The sequence below is a fragment of the Phyllostomus discolor genome, chromosome 1 (genome assembly GCF_004126475.2).
Source record: "Phyllostomus discolor isolate MPI-MPIP mPhyDis1 chromosome 1, mPhyDis1.pri.v3, whole genome shotgun sequence".
In the NCBI taxonomy this organism is placed as follows: Eukaryota; Metazoa; Chordata; class Mammalia; order Chiroptera; family Phyllostomidae; genus Phyllostomus; species Phyllostomus discolor.
Window position 1 is genome coordinate 2,700,485 of NC_040903.2, and position 16,783 is coordinate 2,717,267.

Sequence of the window (16,783 nt, forward strand, 5' to 3'; positions counted from 1 at the left end):
AGTGCAAATGGTAGCCCTCCCCGGCCAGAGTATCTAGTACACCCCCCCACCCCGCCAGGGTAAATTACCACCACCCTCCCCCCGGAGTAACCAGTAACAACCCCAACCCTGCGAGTGCTCAGCAGTGCCCCCAGTGGCAGTGACTAGCAGCACACCCCACCTGTCGCGGTAACTAGGAACACGCCCAGTCATAGCAACCAGCAAAGCACCGCCCCCCCCACCCCCCCACCGTCCCACTGTCGAGCAGCACCCCGCTCCAACGGCAGTTCTGCCCCTGCTGAGAACCCCGAGGCAGCAGCACAGGAGGACAGCCACACTGAAGGAGGGGAGAGCAGAGGGGCATGGGACCGGAGAGGCGCGCGGGGCCGCCCCAGGCAGGGCCTCCCTCAGGGGCAGGGCGGGGAGCCTGGACCCCGTCCCAGAAGGCAGGGACACTGGCCAGAGGCCGGGGCCTGAGTCCGAGAGGAAGTCCTGCCCGCTCCGCCTGCACTCGGCAGGGGGCCGGGGACCGAGCTCGCTGGGGCCTCAGTGTCCTCTCTGGCACACGGCAGAGCAGCCCCTGCCTCCTGGGCTTGCAGCGAGGGGGGACAGTCAGACCCCTGCGGCCATCTGCCTGCCGTGTGGGGGAGGGGAAGAGCGAGGGGAAGCCCCAGCCGCTCGAACGGGGAGTGGGGAGGTGAGCGCACCGGGCTGCCAGGACTGGGCTCCGGCCAGAGGGGCGGGGTGCACAGGGGGTGGGCAGCGGCACGGCAGGGCGCGCAGGGGCCACGCTCACAGCAGCTGACCACACTGACGGTCACACCGAGCAGAAAAAGAGGGGTCCTCCTGTTCACCCGCCTGCCTGCCCACCTGCCTGCCTGCCTGCCTGCACCAGGGCTCCGGGCCGGGGGGGCGGCCCGCAGTCGGGCACCGTGGGGCTGGGCCCCGAGGGGTGCCGTGAAGAGGGCACGGACAGGGCCCCGCAGGCTGGTGCGGGGGAGGGGAAGAGGGTGCTCCCCACGGGTCGGAAGGGCAGGGACAGGCTCAGGCCCGGGAGGAGAAATCCCCTCGGCAGCAACTGGTGCGAAGGCCGGGGAGCGAGGGAGGGAAGGGCGGACCCACGAAGCCCAAGTGGCTGAGGTGGGAGGCGACACAGACCCGGCGCCGGGCCGCAGAGTTGAGAGGTCACGCCCTCAAAGCTCGGTGGCTGACTCAGGAGGGGAGGTGGGGGACCCCCAGGCCTCAGCCCGAGGGACGGGTCGGGCGAGGGGGTGGTGGCCGTCTGTGAGTCGGTGACAAGGCGCAGCACAGTCCACTTACCCTATTAAAATCTAACAGACGCTCTTCATTACTGGGCATTTCTTTAGCATCTGGACATTCTTCTATCCCATTCTCTCCCTTGGCATTTGTATAACATTCTTAGTCATTTTGAAGGGAGGGGAGAAAAGGGAAAGGGGAAAGTCCATTAAGACACAGTCATGAAACAGACGCCCCTGTTCCAGCTTCTGCCGAGATCGAGTCGGGGCGGCTGGGTGGGCCGGCGGGCCCTCGAGGGGCTTCCGCAGCCACGGGGCAGCCGGCCGGGGGGACGGGAAGGACACTGGGCCGAGTGGGACATCCCTGAGCAGACCGAGGTGGCCAAGGAACTGTGCCACCCTGACTGCACGCCCTGTCGCCCACCGCGGCGCGGCCCTCCGGCAGTGCACGCAGCCGTGCTCGCTTCTCGGGGCCTCGCACACTCACTCAAAACAACACGGGCAGGCGGGGCCCTCCGCCGGCTGCAGTGAGAGGCCGGCTCTACCGCGGCAGCCTGGACCCCGGCCCGCGCCGCCTCCGAGGTGTGGGTGGGCCCGCGCCCATGCCGCCGCGGGCCCCGGGGGCAGGGCGGACGGAGCGTGCCTCGGATGGGGGAGGCGGTGGGTGTGCCACAGGGATGTGCAGGGGGACAAACACGGGGGCGTGCAGGTGGCACGAGGCGCCAGGGGAAAACAGCACAGGGCTGCACCCCGATTGGTCCCCTGCCGCCCAGCCGCGCACTCCCTTCCTGCACACGGGGGGGGGGGAGGCCCCCTGCAGCGGTGAGGCCAGCGGGCGGCCAGGGCGGGCGGCCCGCAGACAGGGACGAGCAGGACGCTGTGCACGGACACCGGAAGGGGCCCCGCCGTGGATCCAGCGGCTCTTGACCCCAGCTGCGCCTTCCGGCCGCCTCGGGGACTCGCAGGCAAGTCCGGAAGCCCGGCCCCCATCTGAGGTTCTCACCGAATCGACCCGGCAAGAGCCGAGGTATCAGCATTCCTCGAGAAGCCCCCGGGCGGTTCGGAGGCCAGCCAGAGCCGAGACCCCGGGGCTTCATCTGGACCAGTGGCCCTTTCACCACTATTCCAGGGGAAAGGGGGCGGGAGCAGAGGGCAGGGAGGCGCGGAGAGACCCTGGACAGGCCCAGGTGTGGGCCCTGTCTCCGCACCACTGGTGTGAGTCTTCCCGCCCCCCGCCCCCGCTTCCTAGGTGACAGATGGGTGTGCATCACTGGTGTGAGTCTTCCCGCCCCCCGCCCCCGCTTCCTAGGTGACGGATGGGTGTGCATCACTGGTGTGAGTCTTCCCGCCTACCCCCCCCCCCGCCCCGCTTCCTAGGCGACGGACGGAAGGGTGTGCGGCCCTCCATTAAACAGGAGACAGGACTGGGGCTTGACGACTACCGTGCTTCCCATCGGGTGAGTGGGCCTGCGCCAAAGGGAAGGCCCTGGGGCCCCGTCGGCCTCCCCCCAGGCCGCACCGGCCACACCGTGTTCACCACCGCCGGCGGTTCTCTCCGACTGTCCCAGGCCCTCCAGGGGCCTAGCTGGGTCCACAGAAACCACCAGGCTCCTGGACAGACAGACGTCAGCTGAGTCCTGGTCACGCTCCCAGGATGGGTCTGGGCAAACCGGCCGAGCCTCCCGTGCCCCAGCCACGCACCCTCACGGACTTCCGTGCAGGTTAAGAGACACGGTGTGTGTGCGGCCCCGGTAGCACCGGCACCCTGCGCAGCATCTCCCGCGAGGGCTCCAAAGCCAAGCCCTGGGCTCGGAGGCTGGCTGCACGAGGGCACCACGCACGCTGATGAGGCAGGGAGACCCCGTTCACCCCTCTGGGCGGCCATCTTTCCCTCAGCTGGCCTGACCAGCCCCTAGCTGCCTACACCCCACCCCACCCCACCCCACCTGGTGAGAATTTACACCAGGGGAGGGGCTGGTGGGGAGGGGCAAGTTCCTGGACTGGGCCCCGCCCACAGGAGGAGCCAAATCCGTGCTGCCTGGGGCCCCTTCACTTTCCCCTCCAGCTTTAGGAATTCTCTGTGTGCCAGAGGGGGCCTTCACTGTCTGTCCCCGCCAGCCAGCGTTCCGGGGACGCTCCCAGCGACAGCTGCTGTGTCTGGGCTAGGGCCCCGGGCACGCTGCTGCTCACACCAGCCTTGAGGGGAGGCTCAGCACGGCTCTTGCAGACACTGGCCATGGGGCCCAGAGAGGTCCAGCAGCTGGCAGCAGGCCTTGATGGCAACTTGGTTTCTCTCCGGAGCCCTTAGCTGTCACCCACACTGTCTTCCTACAGGCTCTCCCTGCGAGACTGGAGCAGCACGCACTTCCAGTGGGTGCAGGGCCGAGAGCATGAGCGCTGCAGAGCACCACCCAGGACAGATGCTGAGCCCAGCCCTCGCTCCACCCCCGCTCGGCTCCCTTGTCCCAGGCCCGCTGGGGCTGGGCACGTGCACCCCCGCTCCAGCCCGCGCTCCTGCTCGGGCCCCTCTTTGCAGGCAGCTCCAGCTGCCCAGGACTTGCACCCTCATTCCCTCAGGCCCCTGCTCGTTGTCAGCTGGCCAGGAGGGCACTGGGTCTGCTGGCCTAGGCAGCCTCCGCACCCGCAGGGCCTAGACCAGGGCCAGGCGGCACGGGGAGGCGCGCAGGAAGCGTGCGCTGAGCGGACCTGTCTGTGCAGGCACAGCAAGGCCGGCGGGCGGCAGGGTGCACTCGAGCCGGGCTCCCGCTCTGCTGACGGTTGAACCTCCCTCTACTGCCCAGAGCTCCTGGGCCGGCCCCTGACTCGGAGCAGCACATGCTCAGCACCAGTCCGTGGCAGCAAGAGAAAGTCCAGGAGCTGAGGCGAGCAGAGCGGGTGCGAACGAGGCTCCCTGCTCTCCTGGCCGGGCTCCTGAAGGCACGGCCCTGCGCCCCAGGAGGGGAGAGGGGGCTCTCGAAACCCCGCTGCGAGACCACCGCGCAGGGTATAACTCACACCTGTGAGCTCCAGGTCATTCCAAAGCCTGGTCACCGTTACTTACCCACTGAGAGCTCCCCTACACCCCTCTCACAGCGAAGACACACTGTGAACCAGCCATCACTTGCTGCACCTAGCGAGGGACCATTCAGATACCAAGGACCTAGAGGTAAGAACAGGTCCCTCCTGGAGACGGGAAGTGGACTAGGGCCACCACGACAGCCGGGGACACACTAGCACGGTGAGAACCCATGCGTCTGGAAGTCCTCCCGAGCCCCACGGGCACTGTTTTCCTGCCGCCCAGGCCCTGCCTGCCGCCCACCCCGCTGCCCCCTGAGCTCGTCCCCGGGGGCCCTCGCTTTGCTGCCCTGGGGTACCCGGCCTCTCCTGCCTGCATTCCTGTTAACTGTGCACCTCCCCCACAGCGTCTCCCTGCACACCACGCTCGGGCAGCTGCTGCAGGCAGAGCGCTTCTGACCACAAGCAACAGGCTGCACCCGAGCCCACGCTTTCCAGCTGCTGCGCGATTCTGGGCAAACTACTAAACCTGAGAGTTAGCCACGCCCCACCCCCGAAATCCAGGGGTGACACCGCACAAAGCTTTTGAGGAAGCTATGCAACGACAAAAAAATACATTGAGGGTACTCGTCAGCAGTAAAAGGCCCCCAGGGGCGAAGCAGCAGGCCCCCCCGAGCGCTGCCGAGCGAGCCAGGACGCTAGAAAAGAAACGCAGCCCCCGCCGCGCGCCCCCAGGGCCCAGCGAACCCGTGCGAAGGGGGAAGGCGGGTCTGGGGAGGCGTTTTTGTGCCCCCCGCCCCGGGCAGCTGAGGCCGGGCTGCGGAAGAAGGCCAGTGCCGGCGCCCGAGCCCCGGGTGAGAGAGGCACCCTGGGAAGTGCGGGAGGGCACGCGTCCACGGTAGTCACAGGTCGGCCGGGAGACAGGACGCACGAGCACGTCCATACTAGCACGGGACGGGCGTGCCGCAGGGCCGACGGGAGAGACCGAAACCCAGCGCCGAGGCCCGGGAGACCACGGCAGCCAGACGGCTCGGCCTCTCCCGCGGACCCGCTTTGTGCCTTCTGGGCGTGTCTCCCTCTGACGCTCACAGATGAAAACCACCTTCACCACACCTTCCCGGTCCCATCTCCCTCCCTACCTGGTCTGCCCTAGCTCCCCCGTGCTGTTCACTCCTCACGGAAAGTCATTCGACAAACTGGCATCCTCTACCAAACCTTCCGAAGCCGTTGTCTACCACCTATTATTCCCCGCTAGCGTCCTGGGCCAGGCCTCCGAGCTATCAGGACTCCCAGACTGCTGCTGCCGGAGCCGGGAGCCCCTGCGGGCGGGGCGCCCTTCCGTTCTGCCAGCCTCTGCGCCCTGATGCTAGGGCCGTGTCACATAAAGCACAGCCCCGACCCTCCACCTGAAGCCGTGTAACTGGCCTTCCCTTCCTGCGTGTTAAACGCTACCTAAGTGAGCAGGGCTCCCACGCCTCCTGACCGGCACCCCCCCTGGCCACCGCTCCGGCTGCAGCTCCAGCCCAAGTGGGCCCGTGGGTCCCCAACCCCGACTCGCCACAGGCCCTCTGGCCTCTGTGCAGCCCGCTCTTTTCCCGGCCCCGCCCTTCCCCAGCCTCCCCTGGGGGTCTTCCCGGGGCCTCCACGGCTGAGGACCTCCCCGGGCGGCCCGCGGGAGCTGGCACGGACCTCGTCAGAGGCCAGCATGGCTGGTGCACGGCCCCATGTCTCCCCGGCCACGGGCTGCGGGGGGCTTAGAGGCAGAGCCAGCTCTCCCTCACCTCTGTCGGCCCCCTGGAGCCCGCGGCGGGTGTTGTTTAGGACTGACACTCCTAGCAAAAGGTTTTATTGCTCTTGCTGTGGCCAGTGTGGCTCAGCTGTTGGAGTGCTGCCCTGCAAACCAAAAGGTTGTGGGTTCAATTCCCAATCAGGACACGGGCCTAGGTTGTAGGTTCGGTCCCCCGACGGGGCTCGTGCAGGAGGCAACTGATTGGTGTTTCTCCCTCACATCAGTGTTTCTTTCTCTCTCCCCCTCCCTTCCCTTCTCTCTACACTCAGTAAGTGTGTCATCAGGTGAGGATTAAGAGAAACAATTTACTGCTCTTAATGCATTAGAAATCTGAATGAAAGACCTAACACAGGTCTCCTTACCTTCACACTCTGATGCAGGAAAAAGAGGAGAGTGCAGGGCTTTTTCCCACCAGGTCTGTTTTTCTTGACTTCTGTTCATTCCTTGTGCATCAGTGTTCAACACGGGAAACTGTTCAGATTGAACCAAACACAGAAGAAGTTTACAAACCTCCAGGATCAGGGAAACTCAAGCGCTAACTATGGACAACACACCCTCAGACGGACCAGTGTTTTTACGTCCTAGACGAAGCGAGCTGGAAAAGCCACGGCGTTCACGGCACGTAGGGGGTTCCTGAAGCCGCGCCCACACCGGACGCAGAAGGAAGATCCTGGAAGACTCGACGGAACTCCTCCAAGGCAAAAACATACGCCAGGAACCACCCCCCCCCCCAACCAGGCCCGCGTGGAGACTGCGGGAGTGCAGACACACGGTGCTCTGGAGAAGACTGGGGGGGGGGTCCCTGCCACACGGCTGGGCTGGAGGGGGCCCGGGCAGAAGCGGGGAGCAGAGGGAAGCTTCACAGGCCCTTGTCAGCCCGACATGTTCACAGCGGAACTCCACGTGAGCCTGGTTCTTCCGCGGGGACCAGAAGGCCGCGGAGACGGAAGTCCGACCGCCGGCCGACACTGCTGGGAGTGGGTCCCACTCAGGCCGGACACGGCCCCGACAGCAGAGGGGGGAAGGGCGCGCGTGGGCAGGAGGCCCACACTCACCGCCTCTTCATGGCCCTGGCGGAGTGGCCGCTGGGCCTGCAAGGGGCCCCTCGTCTGGATCCAGGCTCCGTCCTTCGCACGGGACACTCTCCGGTCCTAGCCAGACACCGCCCACCTGCCTGGGCAGCAGGGCCTGGGCGCCGTGTGGCCCTCGGTCAACAGAGAGCCGCCCTCAGTGACGCAGGAGAGCCCCGGTGAGCAGCAGCTGGGAGACCTGCCGCCGGCTGTGGCCGCCGCGCACCTGCCGGCGTGCTGGCCTCGGGGCCGCCCTCTTCCACGCCGCCCCGCCCCCCCAGCCCCACGACAGGCCCTCCCAGGCAAGGCCCGGGCCGGTGTCTCGGCGCCCACCGCCCCTCGCGCTCCCAGCAAACACCCGCTCGGCGCACAGGCCTGCGAGCGCCGCACACAGCTCTGTCCTTCCAGCAGGCGTTTCGCCGGCTCAAGTCTGAAACCGGAACCGTATCAGCACCTCAGGACCCCCGACCCCGACAGCACTGCATTACTCCCTCGGGGTGTTTCCCAGGTCTGAAACTCGTGACCCAGCGGTGGCGTGTTCCCTCTCTGGCCTGCGACCAGAGAGACGGGAGCCGAGGCCGACGGAACGACGAGGCTCAGCCGAGCGCCACCGCGGCCAGCAGCGCCGCGAGGTCAGCAGTTAATGCAAGGTGACTGACAGCACCTGCTCTCTGACGCGCAGCACCCCGAGACCTTTCCAGAACGGCCTCACCTTCTCTCCGGGCACGCCTGCTCTGAGGTCACGCGGTGCTCCGCGGGAGGAGCACGGCAGGCTCCCCAGGTAAGACTCCCAGTGACCGCCCCACCGCCCCCAGGCACTGGGGCCGTGGGCACATGGAGGACTCAAGTCCCCATTGGAGGAGGGAGGGGCAGGCGGGGTGTGTGCTCGCAGGGACACAGCCTGTCTTTGAACCCTGTCTTGCAGCCGTGGGTGCGGGGAGGAGGGGACAAGGTCAGGGACTCGGCTGGAGGAGGCCAAGGCACCAGTGAGGGGCTGGGTCCGCAGCCCCGGGGAGGAGGTGGGGTGCCAGGGGAACCCACTGTGAGCTCCTGAGGGGCAGGGAGCCTGTCTCACCCAGCCCGGCACCTCCAGGCACGGAGCCTGGCCCGGCGTGGACGCTCGGCGTCTGGGGGCTGGAAGAGAGCCCCCACCCAGCGCCGGGCCGCGGTCAGCACGCACCTCGGGGCCTCACTGCCGCCCCCCACTCCGACCAAGGCTCAGATCGTGCTGGTTCGGGTATTTTCTCTGCAGCCTCCACGTGAGTGTCCGTTCCACCAGCAAGGACGCTGTTTGCTCTGTGCGACACCAAACACACGCCCACTGTGCAGGCACTATTTTCTCGTGCTCCGTCTCCTGAGCTTTTGTTAAGAGTGCGGTGTTAAATTTGCCTCATAGACAGCAGAGTCCAACGTCCATAACCCTGAGGAAATGACCGCCACAGTGAGTCCAGGGACCACCTGACGCTGTCGAGTTCGTCACCGCGCCGACCCTCCCACCTTGTCGTGTGTTCAATGCACCCACTCCACTTCTGGTGCGGCCGAGAGGGGCGAGAGTGAAGGATGCAGGGAAAGGACCGCTGGACAGAACATGGCCGTGGACGAGCCACCCACACCTCCGCTGAAGGACCGGCCTCCTGGCCGGCTCTCTGCCCTGCAGGCCTCTCCAGGGGCCGTACCTTCCCCAGGAAGCCTGCCTGGGGAGCCGCCCAGACACCCAGCGGCCTTGGGCCCGCTCCTCCCCGCAGCCCTCACCCCACGCTGCTCCCTCCTTCCCGTGGCACGCGTCCTCACAGGACGCAGCACCGGCGACCTGTCTGTCTGTCCTGGAACAGCACCCAGACACAGCGGGCTCTTAGTAAATATCTGGTGAGTGAATGGAACAGTGGGGGCGGGGGGGGGCGGGGAGGCGGGGAGAGAAGCCATAACCGTCACCGAGGAGGCCTGGCCGGAAGTGTGTGCAGTACCGGTGCGGTCCTCAGTGGTTCTCTAGAAGACGCACCTCTCGCTCCGCGGGCCTCGCTCCGGCCCAGAGAGGACGGGCGGGGTCCTCCGTGGGCAATGACTCTCTGCGATGACCCTCCCACGGCCAGCGCTCGGTTACTTGGGGCACAGGAGGAAAAGGCTCCAGTACGCCTTGCTCTTTGGAAGGAGAGCACGGAGGTGTCAATGCAGACAGAGCCACCAAGACCCACAGGAGACACCACACCGGCTGCGTGCCGCTCCCCTCCACCGACGGGAAGTGCAGACCAGTGCGAGGAGCCCGGGCTCTGCCCCTGCCCCCTGGACCTGAGGTCCTCCGTGCCCACGGGGGCCTGCAGCAGAAGGGCCCTGGGAGCACCCAGCAGGACGAGGACAACGCCGCAGCAGGCCGGTGCCGGCACAGAGAGGCCCAGCGCCACAGCCCCAGGACGGCCCTGCGCCCTCTACTCCTCAGAGCCCTCGGACCCCCTGGGGCCCCGTCTGCCGGGCCCTGCGGGCGGGGCCGTGCCTCTGCTCCTGGTCTGTGCGTCACCTCGAGGGGCATGGAGTCGGCCGTCCGGTGAGCGACAGAACCCTTCTGCCGGGAGGGAGCCGTGCACAAGTGGCGCCCGAGGCGCACTCTGCGGGTCCTCGGGAGCCACGTACGACCGCGGGCCGCGGACGGCGGGCACACAGGAGGGGGTGCACGCCTCTCAGCCTTCCCTGCTGCCGTCCTCTGCCTACCTTGCCCGCCCCCCTTCAGCCTCCGCACCCCTGCACGTTTCAGAGGCCCTCCTGGGCTCTCACAGGCTCCAAGGGGTCCCCCCGGGGTCCCCACAGCACCCTGTGCCGTGCCACCTACCACGCCGCCTACCACGTGAACAGTGCAGTGTGCAGGGGGCAGGGATGCACACAACAGCGGGGGGGGGGGGGGGGGGCAGCTGTGTCCCATGTGGGTAGCAGTGGAGAGGGGAGGAGAGAGGGAGGAGGGCTGGTGTCCGGGGAGAACGTGGGACCTGGGGGGCCTCATGGCATGGGCCAGAGGTAGACGTGCCAAGGCGGGTGGCGTGTGCAGAAGGACAGGTGGGAGGAAGGGCCACCACACCCGTCTGCTCCGGGCGTCGTGACTCGTAACCCCTTCCAACGGTCCCTTTACCCTGCTGCGCCTGGAAAGGCCAGGCCCGCTCTAGCAAACGAGGGCTGCACGTGGGCAGATCCCTGTGCGTTTTCGTTCCACAGGCTACTGCGTTGGTGGTATTTCTAACACAAGCAGTGTAGCCTCTAACCACTTCTCAGGAGTGGTCAGTCAAAGGGCACAATGACCCCGTTCCCATAGCTGTTCCTCTCGCCTGCCACACGGACAGGTCATTTGCACGGCTTCAGGAGGACGCGCTCTGTGTAACTCCAGGCCCACCTGTGCAGGCTCTGGAGAAGCGTGTGGCTGCATTCAGACCGTGGGTCCATCTGTGCGTGGACCACAGCACGTCTCAGAGGCCCACGCCCAGACGCAACGGACTCCCACGTCTCGGAGGCGGGCAGGCGGACTCGCTGCGGCCCCCGGAGCGCCGAGGCCTTTTCGGATGGGAGAGCCGCCTGCTGGTCCGTCAGCTTTAAAGGGTGACGCTTCTACGTCAGGGTTCGCTCTAGGCACGAGGCAGGCATGCTAAGACAACGCATAGGAATCTGACACCCTGTGATTTATGTAAAAATGTTTTTTCTCTGCAGAAAATGCCCACTGTCTAGTTCAAATTTATAAGTACCAAGTGCATTTTAAGTCCTTAGGTAAAACCCTAAGAATGACAGGTTTTAAGACAGTGAAGCTCATTTCCCAACGATGTGACCCCCTCTTCCCTCGCCTGACGTGGCTGCTCTTGGACCGCAGCCTGAGCAAACCCTTTCAGCAAACCCCAGCAAACCCCCAGACACATACCTCCTCCAGCTGTCCAGAAGAAACTGGGTCATCTTCGTAAGCAGGGAACTGACAACCTGCTTTGCAACTGCAAAAATTATTAATTTCTTCTTCACATTGTGTCATTATTTTACAATTTGCTTCTGAGCTTTCCAAGCCGACTTCCAGAGCGCTGTCCGTGCCGCACTGCAGACACCGGCTCTGGTCCCCTGCCCCCGGCGGGGCCCCGGCAGCCTCCTCCTGGGAGTCCAGGGACGTCTGAGCACTCTTCTCCATCCCGGACTTCTTCAGCCTGGGAAGGAACTTCCCGGACTCCAGCTCCGACTTGCCGTAGTAATGGCCTTCTTGCTCCGCGTCTTCTTCCAGCGGCTTGAGGTCTGCCTGTGGGCCCTCGAAGGCATCGCCCTGAGGAGGGACGGGAATGCTCACTTCGTCCTTCTCAGACTCAAACTCCGACTCGCTCCCTCCTCCCGGGGACAGTTCCGATGCAGAAATCGGGCGGAAGTGAGTCCTCGGAGAGATCCGAATGGCCCGGTACTGCGTTCTGTCCGCGCCGCATACCCTGGGGTGGAACGCCTCGCTGTCCGAGTCCGAGCAGAGGATGGACTTGGGCTTGAAACTGGGGCTAAAAGGCGCGATCCCTTCGGGCTCGAACGAGCACTCCACGTGAAGGACCTGCGAGAACGGGTTGTTTAAGTCGAAGGAAGAGAATGGATATTCAAGCCCAGGGTCTTCCACTTGAAAGTTACCACAAGGTCCTAGCAAGTCTTCATGGAAGACAAAAGAAAATCCCTTATTCAGTCCGTTTTCCCCACTTTTCGGCTGGTCGCTCTGTTCGAACGACACGAAGGGTTTCCACAGCTGCCTGTGGCCAGGAGCGAAGCTGTTGCCCGGGGTCATGAAGACGTCCGTGCCCGCTATGGTCACGACGTCGGAGGCCGCACACTGCAGCAGGCTCCCCCGCGCGTGGCCGGGGGGCACCACGGCCCACTCCCCGTCGCTGCTGAAGGTCTTCAGTTCCCCGTACACGCCCCCCAGGATGAACGAGCTCTCCTTCTCCTGGGCGGCGTCCCACGGCCTGGAGGGCGTGGTGTAGTCGCCCCCGTCCACCACCGTGGAGAGCTCGCCGGCGGCAGCGAAGGCTCTCTTCTCCAGGTTCTCGCTCTGCCCCTCCCACAGGTGGTACTCGGATCGCTGCACGGCCTTGCTCGGCCCCTCGAGGGGCTCCGCTGCGGCCTCAGCATCCAGGCAGCAGCAGTAGTCAGGGACGTCTGTCGGAAACAACTCGTCGGCGACCCTGTCTGCTTCCGCCACAGCTGCCGGAGCCCCACCCGCCATCTTTGTCCAAATGTCCTTCATGACCCCTGAGCTGTAGCCCTCCCCGCGCGGGCTGCCTTCGCGGCACGCTTGTGTGGTTTCAAAGGCTTTGCTTTCTGCTTGTTGCTCTAGCTGAATACCACAGACAGACTCTAGTTTAGATTTTGTTTTGAAAACTAACGTAGGAATTTCTCCTAAAGTTCTACTGTTTTGCCGGCAAGTTTCATCTTGCAAAAAATCTAGAAGTTCTTCATCTACATAATTTGACGAGACTCTAGGAACTCCATAATTCATATCTTCTGCATTAAACTGCGTGGATTCTTCAAACTGAATACTTAGCGTCTCGTTGTCTGACCGCGTCTCCTCCGAGTGGGACCACGGGCTGCAGGTTCTGGTCGAAAGGTTAGAGCAGTGTTCGTTTTCTTCAAAGGCACTATTTCTGGTCCATATCAGCAGCCGGGACTGTGTTTTCCCGAGCACGCTCGCACTGGAGTCTGCACTCTCACCTCCCAAGTTGAGTGTTTCAAAAGAAAAGGGTAAAACAGAATTACTGCATTGCACTTCAAACACTGAAAAACAAGAGTTTATACCAGATCCTTCATTAATATCTGAAAAGAGCTCCTGACTGCCGGCGAGCAGGTGCGGACTGAGGGCCGCGCCGTCTAAGACGGGGGATGGGGGGGCTGGAGACTCGCCCCCGAAACTCTCCCCGTCGGCGTCGCCCGAGCTGGACGAGCAGCACTCCCAGAACCGGGCCAGGTCACCGAGGTCTTGCAGGAGCAGGCCCTCGGCCCCCGCGGGGCTGGTCGGATCTGTCCATATTGCACGTTCCCCTTGCAACTCCATGCCATCTAACACTATGCAACATTCGGCCTCAAAATCTGCGTTCTCTTTGCTTTTCTGTCGAATCATATTCAAAATCCGACTTTCTCCTTGCATTGTTTCTGAGGCACCAGGATCCAACATGGATTGATCAATGTCCACTTCATAGAAGTGGGTTAATTCTGATAGATGAATATCATCCAGGTACTTGCCGTCCTCCGGGAGGGAGCAGAACGCGGTCCCAGCGAGGTCGAGCTCCTCGTCGATGACCGCAGGCATCTCCACGAAGTGACCGTCGATGAAAGTGCCCGCCGCGAGGTACGTCCTGTGGACGTCGCTGCTGCTGATGCGGAGGCCGTGCACCGAGTCAGCCAGCTCGTCCACCGCCGCCGCCGCCGGGCCGTGCGCGTCCTGTCTGCTGCGGTACGTGGTCTCCAGCTTGCTCTTCCTGCTCAGAGGGACGAAGTACTCCGCGATGGGCTCCGTGTACCACAGCGGCTCCTCTCGGTACTCCTTGTCGTTCCTGCTGTCCGGGAACAGGCCCCGCCCCTCAGCGCCGTCCGCGTCTCTCCTGCCCGCCTCCTTCAGCGGTCTCTTGGCCCGGCGGCACGGCTGTCTGCCGGAGCCGCCGCCGCTGCTGCTGCCGCTGCCGCCCGCGCCCGCGTGGGTGTTCCTCTCGGCCCTCTCGCCGTGCTTCAGCGCGAACCGGCTCTGCCCGCTCCGCCCTCGCCTGCTCCGGATCTCCCGTGCCTTGTGCCTCACTCGCACGCACCTCACGGACGGCTTCGCCTCCCCCTGATTCCCGCTGGAGCTGGAGCCCGCTTCGCTGGAGCCGGACGACCACGAGCGAGGGCGGGCCTTGCCGTCGGGCTTGTGTCGGACCTGCTTTCTGCACCACGCGGGCTTTTCTTCTGCTGCGCCGTTCCCGACCTTGTTCTCCCGCTCGTGTCTGCTCCTGCCCGGGGTCTTCTCGTCGCCCCTCTCCCGGCGCGCCTCCCCGTCGCTGTGGCAGCCCTTGGGCGACGGCGTGTCGGTGCTGGCGGGCGGGGCCGTGGACGACGAGGAGGAGCTGGAGTAGGAGCAGACCTTGGACTTGTTCCACACGGTCATGATCTCCTGCAGGCAGACGGGCTTCTCCGAGAGCGGCGGGAAGGCCTCGTAGTACCTGCAACGCAGCAGGGAGAGGTCAGCGGTGGGCCCTCGCTCGCGCCTGGTACAGTCACACCGCGTCACCGACTGCAGCAAGGGGCTCTCTCGTGTGAACGGTCAGTGCATTGTTAAGTTTTAAATAACCAGTAATGCAGTCAAGTGTCCTTTACATTTAAGACGATGCACCAAGCACTCAGATAAAATTGTAATATTAAGAAAACATGTACAATGACAGTTTTTAGCTTCAAAGCCTTGAATTTTAATCAAGAAGCCATAAGTAAAAACTACAATGTAGTGGAAAAAATGTAATGTTTTGATTCAGGATATCTGAATTTCACTTCCAGCTCTGCCACTTACTATGCTCATGACTTTAAGTTCATTTTTTAGTGCCTCGGTCCACACTTCTCAGCTGCACGGCAGTGCCCCCGAGATGCACCTCACAAGCTTGTGAGCACCAGACGCAGGCGTGGGGGAGAAGCTGTACAGCGAGGCAGTAAAAACACACCCTCTGAAGCCACACTTCCTGAGTTCCAGTCCTCACTGTCCCTTCCTAGCTGGGTGACCTCAGGCATGTGACTGGACCCCTCTGAGCCTCAGCTGCCTGACCTACACAATGGGGGCATCGTCACTGTTCTTCTCAGGAGGCACTAAGCAGGCCCCCAGAAAATCGGCAGAGAGTATGACGGTCCCGTGTCCCATGAGAGGGTGCCAGGGAGCCCAGCACGAGAGTGCGCTGCAGAGTCCAGCAGCGGGGCGGCCGAGTGCGTGCTGGCTGGGGGTGCAGGGACGCGTGTGAGGCCACGGACACGTGCTCACGGAACTGGGGCCTGGTCAGCCCAGTCGGGGGGCTGGCTTCGGGGGGCTGGCTTCGGAGGGCTGGCAAATAGGGAAAGCGAGTTTCCGTTTGCTAGGAAACTGGCAGCCGCGGAGGATTCCACAGCAACACAGGTTGCCAGAGGAAGAGTCTGCAGTTGGGCTGGCTACCAAGGGGACGGCTGCTCTGAATGCCACCGTCAAGGTCACATGTGAAGTGACCAAAGGCCCTGCTCGCCAAGACACTCCCTCTCGGCGTGTCCCAGGGCCGTCTACCACGAGCACAGGGTGCCTCCTGTGTAATCTCAGTGTGCTGGGAATCACCTTAGAAGTGTAAAAGAAACAGGTGAAACCATTTCAATAAGGTGTTTTACTTAACCATCTCTAACCACGATAACATCACTGCAACACGCAATGGAGACGAACAGACCTCAGTGAAACAGTTTACACCCTTGTTCCCGCTGAGTCTTTGCTCCCCGGCGGGACCTGCACACGCAGCCCGTCTCCGTGTGGAGCAGCCAAGGCCACGGGCTCTGCGGCCCTCGGCCTGCGGCCACTGTGTTTGCTTTACATACACCAATCAAAGGCTATGTTTTCCCCGCAGGTTTTAGAAGCTCAGGAGAGTCGATTAAAACATATAATAAAGAAGTCTGCTTGCAATGCAGCTGACTTTAATACTAATCACTGGCAAAGAAAGAGCTAAAAGCACCCTCCGCGAACAAGTTTGGCCAGGCCACCGCCCGGCCCCACCCCCGGCGACACGCCCGAGAGAGCCACCGTGCGTGTTTCAGACGGTGGCTGCACAGACGCCCTCCGTTCGGTGCCCACGCCAAGGACAGGCCCGTCTCTGCACCCCTGCACTCACCCCATCAGTGGGTGCACGAGTGAGCGCTCAGTGAATGACTCCTGAACTACAAAACACGGAACCAGACACAACGAGCAGAAACTGTAAACCACACAGCAATTATCAGTCTGACTTTAACGAACACACATTTTTGCGACTGAACGCAATCTTACGTACATTTCCACTTGGTCCTTTGCGGTGGGGGACAGTTCTGCCTCTGGAGAGGGGGACCCCTCTAACTTCTTGTGCATCTTCTCTTCTGTGACGAAACAAAAATTCAGAGAGATCTGTCATGTTTTCAAAAGTTTCTCAAGTAACTTCAATATAAATTGTACAAGCTTTTGTGGCTTAAAAAGAACTCCATAGCAGTGTGTCTTTCTAATGAGACTACTTCTTCCACGAGCCAGCGGGAACTCCCCAGCGGCACCCCGTGAGCTCCGGGTGAGAGGTGGGGCGTGCCCCCTCACCCCTGACCCAGTGCTCTGGGGGCGCTTCACCGAGACCCTGAACACCCGTGTGCTCTTACTAACTACACCGGGGGGAGCGAAAATCTGTTTAGATTCCAAAAATATTTTCCCACAAAATTCTGCACTCATGGGCTTTTACACTGACTCGCCTTGACAAATACTACCCCAACATACAAAGAAAATTCTTAATCACAAGTCACACTGTCGCTTAACACCCAGGTGACCGAGGGCCACGCTCTAACTAAAAGAGCCTCGAAGGGCCGCACCCTCGGCTGAGCGCACGGCACGGCCCGGGGCTGGAAGCGCACACGAACAAGCTGCGCCCTGGCCGGGCGGCTCTGGGCCTGGCGGGCAGCAGCACGAGCTCGAAGAAGACAATCTTGGCGCGTAGCTC

General features: G+C 63.3%; 1 protein-coding gene across 4 annotated transcripts in view; it reads right to left on the reverse strand.

Annotated features, from left to right (window-relative positions):
- Positions 1 to 16,783, reverse strand: part of KIAA0232 (KIAA0232 ortholog) — a 63,193-nt gene that overhangs the window by 2,853 nt on the left and 43,557 nt on the right. Inside the window, exons 5-9 of one of the 4 annotated variants that reach the window (XM_036018541.1) lie at positions 16,100 to 16,181; positions 10,999 to 14,281; positions 7,468 to 7,470; positions 6,402 to 6,510; positions 1,300 to 1,397 (exon numbers count right to left, since the gene is read on the reverse strand). In XM_036018541.1, the coding sequence (XP_035874434.1) occupies positions 1,300 to 1,397; positions 6,402 to 6,510; positions 7,468 to 7,470; positions 10,999 to 14,281; positions 16,100 to 16,181 (3,575 nt within the window). The remainder of the gene's footprint in view (positions 1 to 1,299; positions 1,398 to 6,401; positions 6,511 to 7,467; positions 7,471 to 10,998; positions 14,282 to 16,099; positions 16,182 to 16,783) is intronic. The other 3 variants (XM_028507503.2, XM_036018549.1, XM_036018555.1) reach the window with 3 other exon arrangements.